Here is a 23,301-nt window from a genome sequence, read left to right as displayed (position 1 = left end):
CTTGGTCTCTCTTATCTGGGGCTCTGACCTCTCTGCTCCCAGCACTAAAGAAAATTGATGACAGGAAATGCTGATAGAGCAGAAGGTTGCAAATGGAATTTTTATAACTTTTTTCACTATTGATTTATAGCTCTTTTGGGGAACATGATACCTGGTAATTGAACGTTACAAAGTAAAGCACAGTCCAGGATAACAGCATCCAACAATGACCACCTTTCAGTCTGATGCAAAGTTAGGAAATTTTTCTCTTTGCAAAAAAAGTTAATTTGGCCAGCAAACTCATCTGATATGGCATGAAAATCATAGAGCAGATGCACATAGGCAATTTAGCAATCTCATATTTATAACATCTTATAAACCTGCAGATGTTTAAGAACCTGTTGTCTAGTATGAATACTGGCACATAATGGACTAGTTGCTTCTACTCATAATATCGGATTCCTATTAGAGGATATTCAGATACAGTACCAAGATTTTCCTCTGTTGAAACAAATTAATCCTAATTTCATCCAGAAAAGTTCATAAAATAGCCTAACAAGTAATTAGTGACTCTCTAGCAGCTAAAGTTGAACACATTCAAATTTCTCACCTCTGTCGTATTGGCAGGTTCCAAGCCTATGTGAAGATCTTCTGTCCTCCGTTGACCAGCCATTGAAGATTGCCAGAGATAAAGTGGTGGGGAAAGATTACCTATTGTGCGACTACAACAGGGATGGCGACTCGTACAGGTGAGCTCACATAGAGGGAGCAGCAGTGCAAAAGATCCATGCTGCATTGCCTGCCCTCGATGGTGGAAAAAACATTCCTCAGTTTAGAGGTCAATATTGTGACAGATCGTTTCAGGAAGTGTAAATCATGAGAGTTGAGAGGGAAGAGGATTTGGGCCCTATATGTCTCTTATAGATATTGAACCGTATGGCATCTTGTCACAAGGTGTATGGGCTAAACTTTCCCATGCAAAGGTTTGCTGTGTAGAGTCTTGCTGAACTGCAGGATAACAGATGGCACTTGGGGAATTCTGGATAGTATTGTGTGTTCAGTGATCTCACTTATTTAGACATTAAAAGTAAGTTCCTGTTCGTACCCCAGATCAGTCCAGACAAGTGGGTTTATGCATCCCTACCAGCAGACGGAGGCAAAGAACAAAACTTTGAGGCACTGCTACATAACAGAGAGTGCCGCCTGCAGTCCCTCAGTATTTCTGTCTCCAGCAGATGGTAGAATTGAAAACTTGCAGTTCTGATTGAAAGTGTGGAGATAGTGAAAAGAAGTTGCTGTAGCTCCCTGAGGTGTCTGGCTCCTTTGTGGCCCATCCTTCGGGTTGAGCTGGGTGTCCAGGGGGGTTGGAAACTCCTGTCTGTCGTAGCCTGTTGCTTCCAGAGGTTTTGATAGCCAGGGCACTGGTTCCCTCTTACCTCCATCTTCACCCAGCTGCTGCTCAGGAAAGTACCCTTTTTTGGTTTGTTTTTTATTAAGTTTAAAAAAAAAAAGAAAAGACATTTTTAGGAAGTGGAAACTAGAGCAGGATTGTTTGTTCCTGTGAGGCTGAGACATTCATTCTGAAGCCGGTGTCTGGGGTGCTCTGTCGGCGGGAGCTGTTCGGGCCTGCAGGCGGGTGAGCTGAAGGAGTCTGCTGCCATTTGCTTTTTTTTCCCAGCAGGGAAAGCTTGTGGAGCACTCAGTCTGGGGCACGTGTCGCTTTGGCCGCTGAGTCCTGTTACGCATGGCTCGAGTCGATGCGTTTCGCACACTTTCACCGGAGCAGGGCGGCAGCCACATAGTGCGGCCTACTTCAGTGTCTGCTCGCTCTGGCCGCGTTGCGCTTTTGTGCCACATGGATGGCGCCTAAACCACACATGGCAGCTTGCAGAGCCTGCAGGCTCTGGCCGGCTCGTCTTAATTCCTGCTTCCTCTGCACAGGTTGTGCCTCAGGAGCAGAGGGAACCTCTGCGGGCAGCTTCAAGGAGAGGAGAGCCTCCTGATCCTCGGGCTCTATGGGTTCTGCCGTGACCGCAGGGGATCGAGTCCTGGGGTCTTCACCCCGCGCCCCCCCTCTCCTGTGGTGCAGTGGGACGAGGAGAATCAGGAAGGCTCCGATAGCAGTCTTCTCTCACATGGGGCCAAGGAACCGTAGGAAGTTTCTCCTGCTGTGAAACAGAGCCTTCCTGGCGAGAAAGGGTGCAGGAGAGAAGAGGTCCGGGGAGAGACTGACTAGTGCCCCGTCTAAGAGGCTAATTTTGGCAGCGGGAGGTTTAGGAGATCTGCTTGAGCACCTGGGCTTGCGGCATGCTGGCGCAGAGGGTGATCCTGGGGATCTGAATGATCCTGTTGATATGCATGATGATCCTGCCTCCCCTCAGGGAGCGGACTTGGACGTGAACCCAGATGGGGGTCAGGATCCTGATCCAGGCGAGAGGCCCGTGGCAGAAGGTGATGACCCTAGGGTGGTCCATCTGTTTAAAAAGAAGGAGCTCCATACCCTCATGCCTCCAGTGTTGGAGGAGTTGGGGGATGAAGATGACTCAGGAAGAGTCTGACAATAAGGGAGTGAATCCTGTTCTTGATGGGCTGCGTGGCCCTCCTAGTGCCTTCCTGTTGCCTAAGAAGATTCAGAAGCTGATCACCCGGGAGTGGGATTTCCCAGAAGCAGGCTTGAAGGTCTGTAGAGACCTCAGGGTATCCATTACTCTTTGTACGGACCAACTGCACTCTTACTCCGTCTTCACCCGAATCAGCCAATCACCCAGATATGGATGGACCAGGATTCCCTCTCACCATGGATCAGTCCAGAGACCCATGCCCATCTTTCAAAAGACTTCCTTGCTTCTGGATGTTGTTGAGCTGATATGTGATATATTCAGAGTAATGAGAGGTGTGCATAGTTTCAGTTGTGCATTCTGTCAGGTTAAGAGGGCCTAGTTTTTTCAGGGGGCTCCAACCTTTAAGTATCTATTCGCCCCAGGTTTATTGGGGTTTAAGGTAGACATCTTGGCTTGGGTACAGGTCAATACTGAGGAACTACAGGTGGCACTCTTGGTTATGTAGCAGTGCCTCAAAATTTGTTCTCTGCCTCCATCTGCTGGTATGGATGCAGAAACCCACTTGTTTGGACTGATCCGTGGTACTTCAGGAATGTACACAGACACACACACACACGTGAGTGTATGTATATATACCAATGTAAAAAAGGCAAAACAAACTTACTTTTATGTCTAGATAAGTGAGCCACAGGGAATGGGTCTCCCTGCTGGGCATTTCCAAGTGATGCGGTTTGGATGCTGTCAAACAGGGATACTGGGCTTGATGGATCATTGGTCTGACTCGGCATGGCTTCTCTTATGCTCTTAAGAGTTAATTCTTTGTTTGGGGACTTCATCCAATTTATTGAATTTATAGTGTCTGATCATGACAATCTTGACTCTAGCAGCTCCTTGGAATAAAGCTGGGCTTTCTGATTGCAGATTTGATTATTTTGGCTAGCCCTGGTCTGTAGTCTGACAGAAACATTTCTGTTCTCTCAAAATAATGTTCTTTCATGGGTTCACACCATTTACCCTCCTTCCTTTTGAAGAGTTGCACACTTAGTTCTTTCTAGACTTGTATTAACATGGATATTAAAAGAGAAAACTGGCATGAACAGATGATAGCTATGGACTTTCAGCCTGGGAAAAATCTCCTGTGAGGTTTTTCTTAGTTCCCTCAAAGAGAGCGTTCCCGGAGGTGACAATTCCAAGCCACAGGCAAGTGTTCAGCTTCCCAACTACACAAACCAGCCACGCTCTACTGGAGTTCACATGCAGCATTGGCGCTAAAAAATGTTATGGGCTTTATTGAAACAGTAATACTGAAAGTTAGAGCCAACCTCACAGTAGTGGCCAGAACACAGACCCCAGTGGGCAGTATGAGCAAATGGCTCTTTTTCAAGCTGTATATTTTTCTTACTTTTGTACCAAATGTGTTCTACCTTTTAAGCTTCAGTGCTGCATGTGATTTCCAGTAGAGTGTACTTGAAACTGCTCATGCTAGCACAAAATATATTCATTTTGGTTTAATTTCCAGTTTTCAAATCTAACTCAAACCTTGCAGCCAACCAGACTAGATTCTGCCAGGAGTAACCATGTCTGTCTACCATGATCACAGATGCCAACTTTATCATATCCATATCATTTCCACAGGTATAACACCCCCCAGAGTGTTTGCAGTAGGGATGGGGAAGGTCAACACAAGTTGCCTAGTATGGACAGAAAGCTGGAGAATTTTAAGGCCTTCAGCTTTCTCCACATATCTCAATTCTTAACTGGGTTTGATTTTTCTCATAAATAAATCCTGATGGAAGGAAGCCAGAAGCGGCAGCACAGTTTGAAACTTCTTAGCTGTAGCACAAAGCATTCTCTCGCCAACTCTTGCTGGGGGACTCTTGGCAACTTACAGATGTGGCTTTCCAGATCCTGACCCCTTTCTGTCTTTTTTTTTTTTTTTTTTTCCTTCTAAGCTTTTAAATATGTTAGGAGTACCCTTCCAGAAAAAATTCTTTCGGGTGATTTTCAGTATTTGACACAGACATCTTAAAAAAAAACCAACTTATGGGCTGTAGGTTGTATGCTCCTTCTCTTTAAAGCCCCAGCCCTGGAGCCTACAGAACTGTGGCAAACTGCAGAGAAGGGTTCATACCAGGAAAATGTAATTAAAAGCTCTTTTAATAAAGAGAAATCCAGAAGCCTGTAAGAAGATTACCCATTTGAACAATAAAAAAACCCTTCAGATACTTCATGCAGCCTGTTACTGTAATCTTATTAAAGTAAAGCACTTGGGTTGAGGAATTTGGATGACATATTTACCTCTTGATACCTGTAAAGTCAGTTGTACTGGAGATCAAAGGGTGCAAATTTAGACTGATGTGCCTGTGGGGTACGTCAAACTCATATAATGGGAGTCTTAACATAACTGTACAAATTATATCAGATCAGAAGTATCTTTTGTGTTTTTGTAGTCAGGGTAGAAGACAGGTTCTGTAACTTTTTTTTTTTTTTTTTCTGCAGTTTGGGCAAAAGCTTAAACACACAGGTTTTTGTCTATTCCTGCAGAATGGCTGAGGGGGAGGATTGGGACATTTTTCCCTGGTCTATTTTTTTTTTTTCCTGACCCAATGGTTTTCTCCTTCCCTTTCTGCTTCCAATTAGAATCAGTCTCACTCTCTTCGGCAGACTTGTGAGCCTTCTGGTCCTTACCTGCTGTCACCTAATCTGTATCTACCTTCATTTGTTATTGCTAAGGGTTTTCCCCAATTTTTATAATCCACCCATCCCATCTAGCTCAGTTATCGAATGGACATTCCTTGGCCAGCTGTTCCTGACCACTTTTGGAGCCTGTACGTGTGCGCCCCATGTTGACCACTAGGTGTTGCCGTTGCGCAGTAGCAGAGACGTCCTCCACTGGGGCTGTGATTGTAGTTGAGCCCGGGTTTCCTGGACTGGTTTGAGTAGAACTGATCTTGTAATGCTGGTAACAGAGATGACCTGCTTTTGGCAAGCCAAGCCCAGAAAAGGGGGAAATGCCTCGGAGAGGCACACTTGCATTCTGCCCCAAAGGTTGCTCAAACTGTAGAGAATGTGCAGTGTTTTTCCTAGAAAGCTTCAATATTTGGAGCATGTGTGGATATTGCAGGTTAACATTTTGAAGTTCATTGCTCAGCTCCTTATTGATGTGTCCCCTTTTTTTGGGGGGTTGGGGTGGGGAATTGTTTATATTAGGTCACCGTGGAGTAACAAGTATGACCCGCCTCTGGAAGATGGAGCCATGCCATCTGCCCGACTACGGAAGCTGGAAGTCGAAGCCAACAATGCCTTTGATCAGTACCGAGACCTGTAAGTACTGTTTCTCAGTGTCTTTTATAGAGCAAAATGAGAGCGGGAGAATGAAAGGGACCCATGGTGGCTGAGTCAAGAGGCTGCAGAGGGAGTTAATTCTTTCTCTTCTCAGGCCCCTGGGAGATGATCCCTCGAGCCAAGCAGACTTCCTCTTTCCTATCCAACCTTGGGGTGTGATTCTTGGACCCACCCCAATCTTTTTGTCCTGGGGAATGGACCCTCAAGTCCATGTCAGTTCGGGTTTTTTTTTTGTTTTTTCCCTCTGGACCCCAGGGAAGGGAATTCCTAGTTCCACATAAACTACCACCTTCTGGAGCCTAAGGAGGGCCCCCACACTGACCGTGTGATAAAGGAGCCGGACTCCACTGAACAGCAACCATTTTACAGTGCTTGCTGTGACAGCCACCATACAGACTGTTTGTTTGTTTTTTTAACCATGTCATTTAAAACCAAATTATTTTCAGGAAAACTCCATGTTACCATTTTAAACACTACCTGAGCCATGTGTATAGGGTAACAGGAAGTGCTGTAAGAAATCTTCCTCTAGAACTGGCAAGCTCCTTATTGGTATATGGTGTTACCAAATAACCTCAGGATGCATCATTCTGAGACAGGCATACAAAAAGCTGAAGGTTCGCTCTCCTGAAATATGTAACTTTAAAATAATAATATCACCTGTATGGGAGCTCTTTTTCTGTTCTAAAATGGACCTGTTATACTAATTTCTGTTGGTGTGCGGACAAGTGTTTAAAAGACTGCTTTTGGTAGTGGGATTGTGGGTTTAGTGTAAATATGGTGTTATGCCTCTTGCTATACCAATTCATTGTTTTTAAAAATTCAGTGTTTTTATAATTATGCAATACCAACCTAAGCAGGTAGATAATACCCCAGCAGGAAGGGTTGAGGACTTGAGGTGATTGTGTTGGAATATTATCAAATGGTAGATTCCCTTTCAAAAAGATCATGAGGTTGATATTCAAGGCAGTTTTGTCCAGATAACAAACTGCAGAGCCAGGAAAGGCAGCCCACCTGTTGACTGTCCCCTTTATGGTAGCTGCAACTCGTGGGTCACCGTGTGTCTGCATTTAGCACAGCAATGGTCTTTCTAGCCATTACATCCGCACGGGTTATTCCTATTTGAAGAAAATGTCTTAAATGTTCCCGTAATTGTAAGTGTCTGTTTTTCTGGCATATGAAATGTGAAAATATCACTTATAGTTCCTTGCTATGACATTGTGTGTTGTCTACTTGTTAGGGTTCAAAAGGGACACGCCATTTCATTGTTAGGTAGGAACACTGGTCTGATTGTTGTGAATCTTCAGACTAGGGGAGACTGAGGAGAGCAGAGACATTTCCATAAAGAGGTTGTGGTAAACTTGATGGGCAAGGGCTTAGAGGGTTATCTGGGTTATGCTGCAGTGATGCCCATGGTAAATATCACATTCTTTGGACAGCAGTGCAAGCACGAGGGAGTTGTACGACCACCGGACTCTGATCGCCCTCAAATTTAAAAAAAGAAAAGATTGTCTGATGTCCTTTCATTCCTCTGCGCCTTTTATCCTGGTCTGTCGCGTGTTGGGAGAAGAGGAGCAGGTTTTGCAGACATTCCAGGAGGTAGCTTATCTTTTTCATGTCAGCAGTCACCAAAGGTCTGGGAGACATCAAACGCCAACATCCGAGGACAATGCTTTCATACAAGAACCTTCCTGGATTTCTGTAGATTTATTTTTCCTGAAAAATTGCATTAAAATAACATCACGAGATGTAGGGAGCAATAGTGTGTGTGATTGGGTGAGAGATGGGGTAACCTGGGGATTTATGTGGCGGTAGGTTCATTACTAATCAAGAGAGCATTCGGTGCTATTCAGCATTTTAATTTGTGCATTCCTTGTGTCCCTGATTAAGGCTTCTCATTCATTTTAAGATCCGTTTGCTAGATACAGTAAAACAAAACTGAGAGCAGGAAGAACTATAGGAATCCAGGTTGATTTCCAGTGGTCCATGACTCCCAGATTGCTATATTGCATCTCCCTGTACTGCGGGACAAGAATATAATCATATAGGGATTCTCTTCAGCCAGGAAATGGACTGTTTTTGTTTTGTTTTTAAGAAGAAATTAAGCAAAACCTATTAGAATCATTGAAAATGACAGCAATTACCAAATGGTAGGGCAGCCTGTTAGGGGAAAATGACTGCCGTGTGAGAGATTCCTCTGCAGCCCGCTGACGCTTTCCTCCTCTAGGCTTCCAGTTCAGTCAGAGCTGGCTTGTATTGGGTTGTGGCGCCATAGGATTTACTGGGTCTCTGCTTCTTAATCTGAACTGGGATTGAGGGTACCAAGTAGTGTTGTGGCAGTAACATCTAGAGACTTAAGTGGAAGCTGTTGACTGAGCTTTTCTTTCTCAAACATAGGATTTCTGCTGTCTTTGCTTTCATGCTGCTTAAAAAGAGGGAAGTAGAAAAATCATGAGAGCTTCAAAGCTTTGGTCTTCCCCCCCCCCCCCCCCCCCCCAACCCCTTCTTTCACTGCGTCATGGCAGCTGCCACAGGTAATGCGCAGGAATGACTATGGCCTCGGGCGTTGGAAGTAGCGTACGACTTAGGCAGGTAGTTCCTGTTGCGTCTTTGAGGGGAAACATGGAAGGAATAAAGGATAATCCACAATGTTCTGGGCGTCAATAACTCTACCTGTTTTAGAGCCATGGATGATTTCAGGAAGCCAGGAATGGACTCCTGCGGAGCAGCGAAAGTAATAAAATACCAGGAGAATGGTGAATGCTACATAGGGCATGCAGAATAGGAAAGCTCTAGTTTTGAAAGCTGAGCACTTACAAGTGTTTCGGATTCTTGCTGGTGGCTATGTTTTGGTGGTGTTCAGGCTGCTGCTTTTTCACACTCATCAAGCATCTCTCTCTCTGTGTTAGTAAGCCAGTCATAATCCAGGGTAGGGATTGGGGACTGTTCTAGATCAGTGGTTCTCAACCCTGACCCGGAGTCACACCTGACAGATATGGTTTTCAGGATACCATAATGAAGATGCATAGGCTGCAAATCTCTCATTTATTCATGGTGTTTTTGTATCGCCTGTACCAAAGCTTTAGGTGGTGGACATAAAAACATACTTTTAATATGTAATATCAAGGAAACTCAAAGAAATCTGTCAGGGGGAGGGGAAAAAAAGAGATCTTGCACGTATGCCTACCTAAATTGGGATAGCTCTTGCATGTTCATCACCAGGATAGGGTTAAGAGTTACTATTAGACATGCGCCAGTATGTGAAGCCCCCAGAAACGTTTGCAGCAATAGTATTGTACCTGCAGTGCCATGGCAATTAGTGTAATTAAAGTGGACATATTTGCTTTTAGTGTGTCCTTCCCTTACTTGCCTGTTCATTTCACATCTTTGTTGATTTGTGTTTCACAGCATCTGTGTTAACCTCCTGCAGACTTGCCAAAGATTCAAAGATTAAGGAAAGATGCATTTCCTATTGTAAGACAGCTTTCTGGAAGGATTTATTTACCCTTGCCTGCTTTTCTCACCATGAGCTCTCAAAGCAGGTTACAGCAAACCTTGTTTCAGTTTTCACATTCTAAAACAGTAAACCTTCCCTCCCATCTACTCAGTTCCTAACGATACAAAAATATTATGCCCCCTACAACAACACAGACTGTTCTTAACATGTCGTCTGCAGAAAGTAATGACCCAAAGCAACGTAACAGTTCCCCAGCCTCTTCCCTCCCCACCCTACCATTCCTTTATCCTCTTTCCCAGTCAGTCTTCCACCCACCCACCCACCCAGACTGAGCACTCAAGTAGCAGTAGGGACTTTCATTTTCGGTTTTTATTGTATTTTCCTTGGAAATGTCAGTGTTTTATTATAATCAGCCAAATGGCAGAAAATGATTGGAAAACGACTCCTTTTCTTCCCAAAAGTTTTTCTCCTGTTTTTTTTTTTTTTTGGCTGTAATTAACATTGATAAATTACTGGGGAAAACAAAATAAAACCCGAAAACGAAGGTCTCTAAGTGTCGGATAAGAGGTGACCATTGCACTCTACTGTTTATCCATGCCTTTGTAATAAAAATAAAAATCTTCGTGCTCAAACTGTCTACCCAAAAACGTGCACAAATAGCCATTTTTGTGTGGAACAGCAAAAGGCCTGAGGACAGATAAGTCTGAGATCTTTCAAGAGAATCACAATTTTTTTTTTTTTTGCCTTTTTAAACATTTATTTAATGCAACAGCAGAAAATCAGTTTTTTTCTGTGTGAGCACACAGTTATGCCCCAAGAGTTATAGACTTTTTCTTGAGTCACTGAAGGAGAAAGGTGTGGGCTTCATCTAGAAGAGGTTGAATAATACAAGCCCACCCATTTCTTTGAAATAAGATATGTATTTCATACATTAGTTATATGAAGAATCTGAGCCAATGTATTCAACAGAAAAGGTCGTCTAGATTCACTAGAGAAAAGTGGTTGTACTCCTAAGAAGTTGGTTCATCGGGGACGCACAATTATTCCTTGAGCTGGTCACTGAAAGCAGTTTTTCCTTAATTGTGGCCGTTAGCATGCATTGGCAGGATTTTCTTTGTGAGTTTTCTTTTATATGGAATTCCAGAATAAAACCCTTTGAAGCCTCTTATATACCTATTATATCTTGTTGAGCGGCGTTAATCCTTTGATGTCATTTCTGCAAGGTGAATGGCAGGCGCTGATATCTCACAGCTTTCAGTGCATCTCCTTGCTGATTCGCTGCAGTGTGTCTGGCTTGGCTTTTCTCTTTGGTCGTACAATTCGAAGCTCTACTTTCTCTCTAGACTGCAGATTGAAGTCAGATGGCTTTGTGTGGCCAAGTGCAGCACACTGGTCTTGGAAGCAGTACACAGGGTGTGACATCATGGAGATACCGGTGCAGAGCTTACTTCACGCCTACTGATTGATACAGTAATGAAGAGCAATGTAGGATGAGACACTGCCATCACTGGAATCTCCTGCTCATTTGCTGGTAGTTAACTTTTTCCTTGCTTCCCATGCCAAAATCCACAGAAGAAAACCAGACCAGCTTAGACCAGTGGTGCCTAAATCTGGTACTTGAGACTGGTTTTAGGCACGTCCATCATGGACGTATTCATGAAAGAGATTTGCCTACATTGGGTCTGAGATCTAGATTAAATTGCACATTTTGATTTATCCTGAAAACCAGAGCTGCTTATGAGACTCAAGGACTGTTTGGTAACCATTTGGTTTAGGTAATGGTTTGTGGTGCATTGACTTGTCAAAAAAAAAAAAAAAAGACAGGAAAAGGAATACACGTGTCTGCACTCACTTGTTCTCGACTTTTGTCTGCCGTGTAAGTGTGCTGTGGCTGTAAGCTGTTGCTCCTTTTGCTTTGCGTTCAAAGCCCCAGGATCTCATTGACAGTCAGTGTTATGTAACCCTGGAATTTGAGGTTTAGGTGCTGCTGTTATACAAGGGCCTTAGGTAATATTAACAGTACAGAGCGCTGTTAAAGTTACTTCTGATAACCCACCAAATACATTCATTAAGAAATACTCCTGCTTAACTCCTTGTGTGGGGCTTTTGAGTTACTGGAGGGACATATTTGAAGCTGTTTCAAATATGCACAGACTTATCAACCAGTGTCTCCTTGCTGCCAGGCACATAGTTGTGTTGTACTGGAAGGGTGCTCCCAGTATATATCAATGGTATTCTCAAATGGTGGAGATTGCGACCATTGAGAAACTTATTCATTAAGGAAAAAAAAATTGAATAAATACGAGCGCATCTGGAAGACGTTTTGGGATTATTTGCAAAAATAATGCAATGTTGATGGTGGTGGCAGCGAGGTGGGCAGTTATGGAAATGTGAATTGATAGTCTCTTGTCTTCTGTGTCTTTGGGTGGGTTCGGCATTGTTCAGTACATCTCTGGATGTTGTATTTTGAGCTTAAGGAATTATGTTAGCTTCCTTCTGTAATTATTTATGCAGTATATTGTATTCTTTCTGTTAAAATAAAGTTAAAAAAAAAAAGAAGAAATACTGCCTGATAAAAGGTTTGGTTTGCCCAGCAAAGCAAGTGTGAATGTTGGGGATGTCAGATCAATCTATTGCCTTTTATTTCTCTTTGCTTTTGAAATTCATTGAAAGAATCTGGTGTACCCGAGATTATTTCCATATTCTATAAACTTTCCCCCTCCACATACACACTTAGCTCAGACATGACGACGACAGTCCTTGGCCAGGTGCCACTGGCCCGCAGTGTGTGTGTGTGTGTGTGTGTATATCCTCAGTCCAGCCAGTGGAAGCTTGACGGAGACTCCCTACCTCCATTGCTGAAGCACATGCCCCAGGAGTTTTCCCGTCTCCTAGATGCATTCGGTTGTGCTGCAAAGGTATAAGTTAACGTTTAGTCTGTCCTATTTGGAGCAGGGGCAACTGCATAAATGACGTTTTTGTGTGTGTGTTATCCAGTCTTCATGACGGCAAGAAGGTCTAAGGAGGTTTCTCTCCCGCACGGGAGATCAGCCACTGCCGAAGTGTCTTCTGTTGAGCACCATCTTCCTTTGCATTGATTCTTACCTCAGGAAAGCAGCGAGGCAGCCGCTCTCCAGATGTGCTCTTTTAACAGAGACTGGCATTAGAACCGCCCGGACCTAAGCGGATTGGCATGTTTACTCTAGGGATACTTGCACCTGTGAGGACTAGAAAGGATTGCTGCCGGATACTTCCCCGGAGCCCACAGGAAGATTGAGACGTGTTTAATAAACTGTGGTAAAATAAAAAATAAATCGGCATGCAAACTACCCAAACAGTTTTTAGCTTTATAAGTATTTTCATAGCATCCTTGGAAGAGTTTTACACGGTGATTATTGGAATGAGGCATGAAACGTGTTCTTTTTTTTTTTTTTTTAACTTGAGGATGACTTTTATTGGTTTCATGCTTTTAAGATACCTTTTGGAAGCTAGGAAGAAGGAGGAGGGAATGGCTAAAGATAAGGGGGAAAAAACACAGAATAGGTTTATAGTGCTGGAGCCCTAGTAGAGTCGTGACTGAGCTGGAAGGCCAAAAAAATTTGAAACCAAGACAAGTTCTTCTGCATGTTATGATGATGATGGTGCTAAGCTTTCAGGGTCCGTAACACCCTGGGTGAAAATTTGAGACCATTTTAAGTCAAGCTTCAATCTCTGTAATTCTCTGAATTTGAAAATCATCATCATAAGCCATAACGTGAGAGGACTGCCTTCGAGGCAGGAAACGTGAACCCTTCAACCCTGATCTGCATACAGCAGGGCTTGGTTTAACCTCGCTCCCAGCGTGCACCAGGACAAGTGACTGCCCTAATGTGGAAAGATTCAGAAATCCGGGCTGGCAATGGCAGAATAACTTGCAAATAGCATATTGGGATTTGAAACATTATTAGTACTATTTGACTCATTAAATATACAAAGGGTGGTCAGAGTGTTTCCATGTGTATGCTGTTAGTTCTGGCAGAAGCCTCTTTTCTAGGTTTCATGTGGTGTGAAGCGCGCTCTTAAAATGTCCGTAAAAACGTTTATACAAAAGTCCAATGATGTGAGCCACATCAAAATGATCATGATCTCCTTCCCCGTTTGATGATGTTAGGATCCAAAGTCTAGTAAGTAAGAACTTTCCACCTACTTGTCAGTCCTCCTAATTAAGGCTGACATATTCATAAACTGTTTTTGAGCAGCAGGGGACTTTGGGGAGAGGGTGGGGACTGCCAAATGGTTGCAAACCTTGGAAGAGTCTTGTTCTTTCCATCTTCATTCGAGTTGATGTGCTAGAGTTTAAATCTTTGTTTTGGATGTTCAGTGATGCTTTTGACACCCACCCAGTATCCTTTCATCCTTTTGTGGGATAACTCTGCTATGCTGTGAATGTAGCAGTTATAGCCTTAGGTGATTTTACTGCTTTTGGTGGCATAACCTTTACTTTGGAAGAAAAAAATGCTTTGTGTTTAACGCCTCCCAAGAAGCTCTGTTCTTACTGGGCTTTCAGCGTTGTTGCGCTAGGAGGGACTTATTGGTCGTCATCACTTGGAAGATAATTACTCCAGCTGGGTACTCATTTCTGCTAACAAATATCCTGATTTACAAACGAATAAGTGCGGTATTTGTGGGACATAAAATGTTGCTGGGTCTTGGAGCTAAGATTCCAGCCGTGTTCTCAGGAATCTTGTCGTACAGATGCAGTTGGAAAATAGTGATCTCTTCCTTATTTAGCACATTTCTACTGACTGTTGTAAGCAATACAGAAAGTATACAGAAGGGTAAGTGACATGTTTAAGGAAATTTGGAAGAGATTAATGGTCTCTCTTGGGTACTGCAGAAATGTAGGAAATAAAACCTTTCTGGAGGACATTAACAAGTATTAGTCAGGCAGACATAGAGATTGTCATCTCTTATTCTGAGAGTGAGCAATGGGGAAGGGATTTGCTGGGTACTTCAAATGACCCGGATAGCCACAGTTGAGGACAAGATTCTGGGCTCAATGGAACATTGGTGTGACCCAGCATGGCAGTTCTTATAGTACGAAAGCATTCAGGGAAGCATTTTCTAAGAATCTCAACTGAGCTGGAGCTGCTTGAGTAAGGACTGCCAGGCCAGGTCCCAGCAGATGAGATTTGGTGTTGAGGACATGGCAACATTCATTTTCTGCTTGGTGCTTGAGTCATTGCTTGATTTGGCTTTAGGTAAGGTGAGCAACTGTCTATAGGTATGACCAGAGCTTATGTATACGCTCCCGGTCAGCCTTGTAACAACCCTCTGACTTGTGAGGTTGTGAAGAGGTAATGAGTTGGGGAGATCCAACAGCAAGGCACCATATTAAGCAAACTTAAATCATAAGAGTCTGATAAGCATGCGCAGGTCCCGTACCTTGTATTAGGTTATGATTTGGTTCGTATTTAAATTCATTCTGTTCTTTCTCTTACAGGGAAATTTGGTGTTTGATCCCCAATAGCAGTTAAAAAGACAGGGAATGAAGAATAGGAGCCTGCATCTTGTATAGAGCCTGGTGGTTTTATGGGAGGGAGCTTCTTGCATTAAATGTTTTTAGCATTAAATATGTGGGTTTCTGGTTCTTGTCTAATCCTGTGGATATATTGCCAAAGACTAGTGCTGGGAAGCTGGAGGCCAGACTCTAATTCCTGGCACTCTGAACCTAAATATTGCGTCTTGTATGGAATGAGGTGGTGGATGCATGGAACAGCTCCCTCATGGAGCTGGTGCTTGGAGCAAAAAGTGTAATGGAATTCAAGAAGGCGTGAGGGCCAGCCCAGAGAGGATGCTTAGAGGTGGGGAAATTAGGATACGACCAGAGATGAAGTAAGGTCTGTGGTATTGTAGCACGTGGGGAAAATGAACCTGCTGTCTTTGACGCATTTCATGTTTCTAGGAGTTGATTTTCCTTGGTTTTTCTTTCTTTTTCAGTTACTCAAGAGTTCCCAGGGTTGTGGATTTATATAAACCTTTCTCTCTGTTTTCTCTCTTCAATGTCAATCCAAACAACAAAATGAAAATTTAAATGAACTTTTCATTTTAAACCCAACCATGTGTGGGTTCGCAGCAAGAATGGTGTGCTTAGGCTCAGAGGAGAAGATGGCTATTGCTATTGTGCCCCTTGAGCCAACAAGGGATTGCAGGCTGTCTCGGAGGGGAGAAGGAACAGGAGCAAATACTCCCTGAGAGAGTACCAAGCATGTGTAGTTTTAGTTCCTGAACATTTCATAGGAATAGTAAGACTCCATTTCATAGTTAATATATTCAGGGTTTTGTGTGCTTCCCAGTTGAACCTGCGGCCTTGTGCCTCGCAACACACTCAGGACATGCAGCAAAATCTCTTCATACGCTTTGTCATATGTTATTGCTTTCTTAATAAATGTACTCAACATAGTACAGCCACATGAGACATGCAAAGTACGTGTACTTAAATACATATGCCGAACACACATGCTTGCAGTACTCCTAACCTCTACATAATTCAATGCATGTGCAGCGTATCTAGATGCTGCACACGAGCAATGGATGTGCTCAGTGCATGGATAGCATACATGCATGAGGGGAATAGTCTCTGCATTCCCCAAGACACAGGGAGACGCATGTACTGGGTGTTCACATGGACATCCAGCAGTGCCTTTTTAAACATTGCTTAATTAGCTGAGTGTGCTGTGAAAAGTTTCCAAATAGTTCTGGGTCAGTACTGAGAGTACAGCAAAACCTTGACACAAATCTGCCTCTGCCATCTCCCTGTGTTGCTGGCAGCCTCTGTGGCTGCTCGGCTAGCAACTACTGAGCTTAATTAAAATCAGAAGGCGTATTGCTGGGCTTTGTTCCTCACGTGATGGGGAACAGCAACATTTTGTAGATTAGGTGGTGGCGAGTGTTTGCATTTACGAAAAAACAAAGTTTGATAAAATTGTTTTCCCCTTCAGTGGGTCTTGTTTTCGGTCTCTAATACCCATCTTTCCTCTCTTGCAGGTACTTTGAAGGGGGCGTATCCTCTGTCTACCTTTGGGATTTGGATCACGGCTTTGCGGGGGTTATATTGATTAAGAAAGCAGGCGATGGCTCCAAGAAGATTAAGGGCTGCTGGGACTCTATCCATGTTGTGGAAGTCCAGGTAAGGCAGCCGGCAACCCTTGCGGCTGGAGAAACGGCAGAGCCCGTGCCTAGCCCTAAACCCAAGCACAGGTGTTCTCCCAGACAATGCCGCCCAGTGTGTTCAGAAGAAAGCGGTTACAGCTCAAGCTGTTCTTAGCTTGGAAAATGCCCCGGAGCGATTTGGAGAAAGATAAGTCGGAGAGCTGTAATCAAAAGTATGCTCCCAAAGGGACTGAAAGAAAGGCTTCATTCTGAGCCTGCATGTTCTTCATTAAAGAGCCAGCAGACAGTCGGCTAATTACTCATTAAAATGAGTGGGGGTGCAGCAGTGCTTTGAGGAATGTACTTACCCTCCTCTTCTCTTTGTTTCGGAGTAATCCATTACATTCTGGATTCTCGGAGCATGTGTTCTTACACACATTTGCTCTCCATGCTTTGGATGTAGTACCTCTCACACACCCAGCCTTTTGTGTTTTTTTTTTCTTTCTTTTTTGTTACTGGTTGTCCTTTTGTCTCTGTTTCAGGAAAAGTCGAGTGGCCGCACTGCCCATTACAAGCTAACGTCCACAGTGATGCTCTGGCTGCAGACCAATAAGACTGGGTCTGGCACCATGAACCTTGGGGGCAGCCTCACTAGACAGGTACAGAGCCAGCAACATATCGGCAGTGGAGATAAGTTCTGAGCATTAACCCACCCTCAGATGGTGCTCATTGGGGCCCACTAGAGATCAGCAGATGAGTGCAGTGATCGACACACTGCCCCCATGCAGTCCTGTTTCAATGGCTAATGCTGACCAACACTTTTTCACTCGCACCCCTCTAACGTGATACTGTCTCCATTCTTTGATTTAAAAATGGCTTGAAGTTATGGCGCATCCTGTGCCTTTTGAGTGCATAGGTCATAGACCTGTATTTGAAATTGTCTGTTGAGTGAAAGGATGGACTTAGATCTGTGCTTGCTCCATAACTCTTATCACAGTTGCTTCATGTGGTCATAAGCAGTTATTGTAGATTACTAATATAGCTGGTTAAGGAATATGTCACAAGCTGCTTCATATACCACGAAAATTTGTTATAGGCATTGCAGAAGAAAGGACTCCAAATGCCCTCTAGACAGAACCATTGCTATTGGTGACACTACAACAGAGATGGTGTAGAAGTGGATTGGGTTTATTTGTGGCAGAAGCATATAGGCTATAGATGGTATTTTGCACAGTGGGCAGACATCTTCTTGCATTCAACTATAATTGGCACATCTGGATAATACTCTTTACAATCATATGAAGGCATGTCTGGAAGGGATCTCGAGAGATTATGCAGTCCATCCCTTCCAATTCTAAGCAGGCTTCTTCTTAAAATTCCCTTGTTGCAGTTAAAACCTGTTTCTTCTTTGTGCCATCTCCAGTGGAGATGGAAAACTGGTCACTATCTTTATAATCTTTGAGCCCGATATTCAGCCCTATTTAACAGGATAAGTTTCAACATTTTATTATCCAGCTGTGTTCATCAGCCACCACTTAGCCAGATAACTACTTATCCAGGTAAGTGGTAGGCAGGACAGGAACGTAACGGGGAAGAGTATTTATCCAACTAATTTAATCAAATACGCCTTCAGGCGTACCCCTCTCAATCCTTCACGAAGAAATCATAAGACCCTAAAGTCCCTACCCTTGAACCTGTGAGCTACCATGACAATACAAGTCTCCCCACAATATTACTTTCCTCTTAACAAATCCCTCTCGAATGACCATGAACTGCTATACCTTCTGTATTATAGTTATCCTTATCCATTGTTATTGTTTGGTTTGATATGTAACACATTGCTACTTGAATTTAACATTTAACTTGTAGTTCTTTTATTGGTCCTGTTGTCTCCTATAGTTGTCATTGTTCCATGTAAGGGCTCTGCCTAAATATAATTGGCTCTGCTTATATGATCCATGTTGTATGTAAACCGATACGATGTGCAAATGGCTATCGGTATAGAAGAAGCTCCAAATAAATAAACAAATAAGTAGCCATATTTAGACTTACAACTAAGGCCTAGATTCATCATTCTGCAATATTTATATTTCTATAAAGGGGCAGGGGGCAATAGTGTGTGGCAATGCGGTTGGCTGCACACTATCGCCCCAATAGCGCCTCAGGGAAAAGGTGTAAGTTATTTCCCATGGTGCTGCCGGCGATAATGTGAAAAACATTATCGCCTGCAGCACTACCAGGACATAACTCTGCCCAAACCCTGCCCATGTTCCTCCCCTTCCCTTAATTTGAATAGTACCGCCGTGATGCGGCTGGTATCACGTGCTGTAGGGCGTTATCTCACGCAATAAGGCCACATCGCAGCTTGATGACTGACCCGGTAAGTTAGCCAGATTAGATCTGCTATTTAGCAGGTCTAACGTTAGCGGGATAAGTTATCTATTCAGTGGTACGGCTGTGCCACTGAATATCCTGGCTAAGTTGGCTGTATATGTTTATCTGGTTAACTTTCCTAGTCCCCTGTCTTTTGAACAGGGACCATTTTATATACACAGTGGTTTACTGACCCCCTAAAAAGTCAGCAGATTTGTGTGTATTACAAAAGAGACATAGTTTGTTCGAGACAGTAAGTTTATTGTAAACCAGTATGCTCTTAAAGTAAATTTTCAAATTCACAATTCATTTCTCTGCATTTTTTTGAAAATTAAATTAAAAACTAAAAAATGCTGCATGCATATGTATTCAACCCTTGTGCTATAGAAGCTCCAAGTTTACACAATGAAAACTATTGTGCGAACAATTGACTTAAAATTGGCCTCTACCTGTAAATCATTAAAAAAAAAAAAAAAAAAAAAGTCAGCTTTTCCAGCACCTTTGGTCAGACTGTGAATCTGAAGGAAAGCTGAGAAAAGGAAGACCAAAGAGCTTTCTAAGGAAATTAAAGATAAAGTTATAGACATGCACAAGATGGGAAAAGGCTACAAAATAATATCCAAGTGCTTGGATATCCAGTGAGCACTATTGGATCAATTGTGAGAAAATGGAAGTTGCATCATACCAACCAGACTGACTAGTCAAGGCCGTCCCTCAGCCTCAGAGCAAGGAGGAGACTCGTGAGGGAAGCCACCGAGAGGCCAACAATCACTTTGAATGAGCTACAGAATTCTTTGGCTGGGACTAGACTGGAGGTGCACCAGTCCTCCATATCAAGAGCTCTGCATACAACTGGCCTGCATGGGAGGGTGGCTAGAAAAGAGACCATTACTGAAGAAAAACCACATCAAAGCATGTCTGGAGTGTGCCAGAAAGCATCAGTGACCTAGCTAAAATATGGATTAAAGTTGTCTCATCTGACCACAAAAAATGGATCTTTTTGGCCAAAATTCAAAACACTGTGGTGCAAACCTAACACCGCCCATTCCTCAGCAAACTCCATCCCAACAGTAAAGTATGGGAATGGTAGCATCATGTTGTGGAGATGCTTATCCTTAGCGGGGACTGGCATCTTGTTAAAAACTGCAAGATGGATGGATGGTGCAACAAATAGGCAGATACTGCAAGACAACCTGCTTCAGTCTGCTAAAAAAGTAAAACTTGGGAGACAGTGATCCCAAGCACCAAAGCAACAGGAGTGGTTGAACAATAAAAAGGTGAATGTTCTGCAATGGGCCCCGTCAAGATCCAGATCTCAATCCAGTCGAGAATCTGGCAGTCCATAAGCATCATCCAACCAACCCGATCAACTTGGAGCACATCTGCCAGGAAGAATGGGCAAAAATCATTCCCAAACAGTGTGCAAAGCTGGTAGAAACTTACCCCAACAGACTTTAAAGCTGTTATTGCAGCAAAAGGTGGTTCTGCCAAGTACTAGTCTGAGGCGGTTGAATACTTATGCAAGAAGCATTTTTCAGTTTTTTATTTTACAAAAATGCAGAGAAATAATGAATTGCGACTTTGAAAATTTACTTTTAAGAGCATACTGGTTTGCAATAAACACACTGCCTGGAACAATCTGTATAAGTGTCATTTGTAATCCACACATCTGCTGGCTTTTTAGGGGGTCTAATACTTTTGCAAGCCAATGTATATCAAGTCATCTCATCAGTTTTCTCTTTAGTCATTAATATTCTACACATGTGGAAATACAGCTTCGTATAACCAATAATACCATTCACATCTGGACACAGTTCTGCTCATTTCTTCATGGCATTTGTCTTATGCTACTTTAGTTATGCTTGGTTTATAGTGACCAGGACAAATATTTAATCACAAGCTTTTCCTAATGATCCCAATTCCAGCTGTGTAGTGCATGAGTGCCAGAGGTTGACTCTGCCCATGGCCTGGTGCTGCTGCCGCCTGCCAAGTAAAACAATAGCCTTCTGAGAGTGACTGTCCATGCTCCTGGGTCTCAGCCACTCAATTTATATTCACATTCCCCTCTGAGCTCTGAGGTAATTTGAGCTTCTGTCATAATTTTAACAGTAGATCATATTCATACAAGATACATTAAACTGGAGGCTGGCGTCCAACATAAGTATGAAAGCAAATGCAGCTAGGGGAATGATGCACTTGCTTTGCATAAACGAGCCAGATTTCAGTTTGCGCTTACTCTCGGGTACTGCATGATCTCCCCCAATCCTAGCAGAGATGTGTGGGATTTGCAGGAGCTCCAGGTATCCTGGCAGAGAGACATTTTAGGCAGTCCGTGTCCGCTGATGGGACAAAAACAGTACATGGTGGAGGAGCTAGGAGGAAAGCTTCAAGCAGAGAGCTTGCTTTTCTTTCTGGGTACACTGTTGGGATGAGATCCTCTACCACAGGGGTGGTCAACTCCAGTTCTCAAGAAATCCAAACGGGCCTGGTTTTCAGGATATCCCTAATGATCCTGAAAACCAAACCTGACTGTGGCTTTTGGGGACTGGAGTTGGCCACTCCTACCCTACCATATCCAGACTAAAGTGCCAAAATGAGTATGAAATAGGAAGATAGCACTATACATAGAGAGGTTATTTACTTGTCAGCATCTTGTGTTGCTGGGTCAAGAATGGGATCAGCTGCCTGGGACAATTCATAACCAATTCTCTTGCAGTCATCTCCTGGAGGAGATACACAGTATATAAAGTGCAAACAGAACTGAATATTTTATCTGGAACTGTCCTTATGAACTGGAAATCAGGTGCTGAAAAGGAAAGAGTGAACGATTGTGACGTTTTAGCGTCTACTAACAGAATTGTTTGTTTGCATGCACTGTTGAAAAATAGCTTGATCCCCCCTCATTGTACTTATTTTGCAGTCCTGGCTGAAATGGGGAGGGGGGGAAGAAGCTGCAGGCTGGTGTAGCGTCTCATCTAATGCAGGGGAGAATAGTTTATCAGCTCTGGCAGAGAAAAGCAAGCTAGAAAAACTCCTGCTCAAATATAACGGTATTGCAGGCTGAGAGCGAGGAGAATTTTTGAATTATTTGAGAACATGTAGGTAGGAATGGAAATGTTTGCCACAGGAGAGAGGTTCAGCAGTGTCTTCAGCTTTATTAGGGGCAGAAGGCAGGCAGGGAGATGGAAGTCCTAAGAAGGCAATAGACATGCATGCTCATGGAGAGCTGCAGAAAGATGTATAGTCAACCTGGGTGGAGCAACTTCTTTTCTCTGGAAATAGAAAAGGAAGTAGTCCTTTTTCAGCGGAAGGGAGGCTCTAGAATAAGAGGTCATGATATTGGAGACTGAGGGAGTAGTCTCGAGAGCAACCCCCAAGAAATATTTCCATGGAAAAAAGTGGTGGATGCAAGGAACTGCATCCTGGAGCAGATGGTAGCAGCTAAAACAATAATGGGCTTTAAGAGTACGCAACATAAGGTAATGTCATTTCAGTTTGGGACATGCCTTTCTACCAGTAAACCAGTATGGGATAATCACACAGGATTCTTAGTTGCAAAACATGGAAGAGTGCAGAAGCATGACCTAAAGGCTCGTGTTGAAGTGTCTAAAGTGTCCTTGCATGATTCCACTAGTTTTGGGGTTGCCAGAATGAATAGAAGTCCTAGCGAAAACGTGCAGGCTCACATATCCCAGGTCTGGCACTCATGCAGCGAACTTATAAGGCCGGATGCTCAGGCAGCTGTAATGCTGCTGTTGGTAGCTGGTTAGATTAGTACAAAGCTTTAATAGGCACACGAAAGGACAGGTGCTGGGTGTGAATTAAGAGGGGATCTGCTATGGTAGAAGACAACTGTCTCGGATAAGGAGAAATATCTTGCACATGGCCATGCTTGCTTTCTGGCAGCTGGGACATATTTCAGTATGAACAGGTATAACTGGACAGACTGGATGGGTTGGCTGATCTTTATCTACCACCATCTACTATGCTACTAAGAGGGGCTTTTTGAAAATCCAGATAAAGCTATATTGAGCAGCTTGCCTTTATCCACATACTTATTTACACCTTCCAAGATTTCTAATAGAATAGTTCGGTGGTTCTCAACCCAGTCCTTGGGACATCCCTAGCTAGTCAGTTTTTCAGCATATCCACAGTGAATATGCATATGAGAGATTAGCATACACTGTTTCCTGACTGGCTAGGTATGTCTTGAATCGGATTGAGTTGCTTACACTTAAGTTAAATCCATGCTGTCTTCTCTCCATTAAGTCATGTTTATCCATATGCCCAGTAATTCTGTTCTTAAACTATTAGTTCCACCATTTTGCCCTGCACCAAAGTCAGTTCACTGATCTGTAATTTTCAGGATCGCCCCTGGATTCCTTTTTAAAAATTGACATTGGCTACCCTTCAGTCCTCAGGTACAGTGACAACTTTTAATGGTAGTTTAACAGATTG

At 43.3% G+C, this 23,301-nt stretch overlaps 1 protein-coding gene across 4 annotated transcripts in view; it reads left to right on the top strand.

Moving 5' to 3' along the window:
• The window catches only part of CAPZB (capping actin protein of muscle Z-line subunit beta), a 79,041-nt gene that overhangs the window by 40,954 nt on the left and 14,786 nt on the right, over positions 1 to 23,301 (top strand). For all 4 annotated transcript variants that reach the window (XM_029579192.1, XM_029579194.1, XM_029579196.1 and 1 more), the window contains exons 3-6: positions 607 to 728; positions 5,751 to 5,864; positions 16,366 to 16,507; positions 17,013 to 17,129. In XM_029579192.1, coding sequence (XP_029435052.1) covers positions 607 to 728; positions 5,751 to 5,864; positions 16,366 to 16,507; positions 17,013 to 17,129 — 495 coding nt within the window. The remainder of the gene's footprint in view (positions 1 to 606; positions 729 to 5,750; positions 5,865 to 16,365; positions 16,508 to 17,012; positions 17,130 to 23,301) is intronic.

This window comes from Rhinatrema bivittatum, chromosome 15, assembly GCF_901001135.1.
Source record: "Rhinatrema bivittatum chromosome 15, aRhiBiv1.1, whole genome shotgun sequence".
In the NCBI taxonomy this organism is placed as follows: Eukaryota; Metazoa; Chordata; class Amphibia; order Gymnophiona; family Rhinatrematidae; genus Rhinatrema; species Rhinatrema bivittatum.
This window is presented reverse-complemented; position numbering and strand designations above follow the sequence as displayed.